Source organism: Zea mays, chromosome 3 (genome assembly GCF_902167145.1).
Source record: "Zea mays cultivar B73 chromosome 3, Zm-B73-REFERENCE-NAM-5.0, whole genome shotgun sequence".
Taxonomy (NCBI): domain Eukaryota; kingdom Viridiplantae; phylum Streptophyta; class Magnoliopsida; order Poales; family Poaceae; genus Zea; species Zea mays.
In genome coordinates this window covers 23,665,123-23,667,464 of record NC_050098.1, presented here as the reverse complement: position 1 = coordinate 23,667,464, position 2,342 = coordinate 23,665,123, and the positions used below count along the sequence as shown (strand labels likewise).

Below are 2,342 nucleotides of genomic sequence, written 5' to 3'. Positions count from 1 at the left end.
TTCATTTTTTGTTTTCAATGCTGATTATCATACCTAAAATGAAAAGAATGTAGATTATGGTCGTATGGCTGAAATACTCGTTCGGAGGGCAGGCTCTACTGATGAATTCACTCGGTTGACATCTATCACATGGGTAATTTGTCTTTCATGTTTTCCTGTGATCTTAAAACCTAGAATCTAGACTGCAGAAGCTGGTTTAGTATTTGTAAGAATGCTTGACTTATGACTTATCCTTTGAAGTGCAGATCAACGAGTTTGTGAAGCTTGGTGGGGAACAACTTGTTCCCTACTATGCAGATATATTGGGCGCTGTCTTACCATGCATATCTGACGAGGAGGAGAAAATCCGAGTGGTACTTTCCCATCATGATTCATACACTTACTGCAATGTGAACTGTGTGGTGTGTGCATGTTCAGGAATAGCATTTACTTTAGTTACTGATTTGTTTGCAAGGTTGCACGCGAAACAAATGAGGAACTCCGTGCTATAAAAGCTGATCCAGCTGAGGGATTTGATATCGGAGCAATTCTTTCAATCGCAAAAAGGTTCTCTATAAAGTCCCTTGGAAATGAAACTACGTAGAACTGTTAGGCATCTATCTGTATGCTCTGCCTATGCTGGTATTTGATAATTATATCAACATGAAATTTGTGACAAGGCATTGACCTTTTGTCCTTCATTTCCAGAGAATTGAACAGTGAACATGAGGCCACTCGAATCGAAGCATTGCATTGGTTCTTCACTTTGCTGGATCGATATTGTGCTGAGGTACTAAAAGAGCGATGGTTTTTGGGCTGCATTTTGATAAATTTCAACATGTATCTAAATGTTTTTAAGCTTTTACATTGCTGTGATTTTATTTTGTCAACTTAGAGTTGGACATATGAGAGTTGCAATTCATTTAGATTAACACAAGTCTATTTGGACCTATGGTTTATTTACATATTTTCTGGAACAGTTCTTGGCTTACCTGAACGATATTTTTGATCCACTCCTAAATGCACTTTCTGATCCTTCGGACGCGGTGAGTTTTCTTTGAAAAGCCTTCCAAACTGCTCTGCTTGTTTCTAGAATTTGAAACTACATCCTGTTGTGGGCTGTGATTAGCTGATATTATATTGTGTTATTTGTATGCGATGACTTATAAAGTTATAGTTTAGTACCATTTCACAACTCAATCAAGGTTTGGATCTATTTGGAGGGCACAAGCTGCAACTGTTGGGCCTGGTACTGTAGAACCACACCCCAGCACCATTGGAGTAATAATCTTAGATGATAAGTTAGATTCACATAATCTCTACTATATTTAAATGGGAATAATCTCTCTTCGTGCGTCGCCACGCGTCTCCGCTCCTCCCGCCTGCCTAGCTGAATTAATCAAAAAAGGAGAAAAGGAAGATGGCTCCAGGATTCAAACCTGGACTGCAAGGACCAAAGCCACGCCCCTTAACCACTGCATATAATGTTCCTTTGTGTTACAGAAGGATAGATATTATAATTAAAAGGTAGATATTATCACTACACCTTTAAAGCTTGTGCAAAAAAGATGCGGGATGAAAGATTCGAACCCTGGTCTCTCAAGAAGGGTACAAAGACTTCGCCTGCTAACCAATACACCTCATGTTCTGTTATGTTTTACAAAGGATCAATAATTTTAATATAATAATACGTATAAACAGCGCCTGCCCAGGGTGGGTGGTTGCCATGCTCGTAGCGATCGGCAGACTGGCTGTTCGCTGTACGTGCAAGGAACAACCTCCAACCTGACCAGTCAGCATTGAAGAGAACTGTGACTATTTCTGCTGGCCCTTGATGACAGTTTCCCCCCCCCCCCCAGTTATTTGCTACAAGAAAACCTTTTTTCAGCAGAGTAGCTTTTGGACACCTTGTATATGCCTTCAATTAAAGCGTTTGAAACTCTTTGCAGCCTGCTCACGAGAAAATCGGTGTCGTTGATTCCCAATGGATTGTACACCAAGTGATTCCTTCTCTCGGGAACCAGGTAAGGAAGAAAAAAAAAGAAACAAATGTGTACAATCAGATTCTACTGTAGCGCCTGAATAGCATCTTCCAAATGCACAGGGGCAGTCGGAGAATGGGAGGGCGCCATGGTACAAGTTTCAACCCACATTTTTTCCTTTGTGTCCAGCAGTGGCTCTTCGAATAGAGTTAGATATTGATGAATGGTACAAGTAGATCATACGTGACGATATATATATATAGATCCTTTGATCCTTCTTCCTGTGTATTTATCGTGGGCTGTTCTCACTAGGGTTCTGGTGAAATGAGAATGATATGTCTGTTCAGTTTAGAGCTTATATTCTCTGAACATGAACATTCA

General features: G+C 40.3%; 1 protein-coding gene across 1 annotated transcript; it reads left to right on the top strand.

The window, feature by feature from the left end:
- Positions 1–1,438, top strand: LOC103649855 (protein VAC14 homolog). The gene is made up of 5 exons (XM_008675555.4): positions 1–133; positions 246–353; positions 455–546; positions 688–769; positions 960–1,438. The coding sequence occupies exons 1-5, from the start codon at positions 65–67 to the stop codon at positions 1,038–1,040; spliced, it is 432 nt and encodes a 143-aa protein (XP_008673777.1). The 5' UTR covers positions 1–64; the 3' UTR covers positions 1,041–1,438.
- The last annotated feature ends 904 nt before the right edge of the window (positions 1,439–2,342 follow it).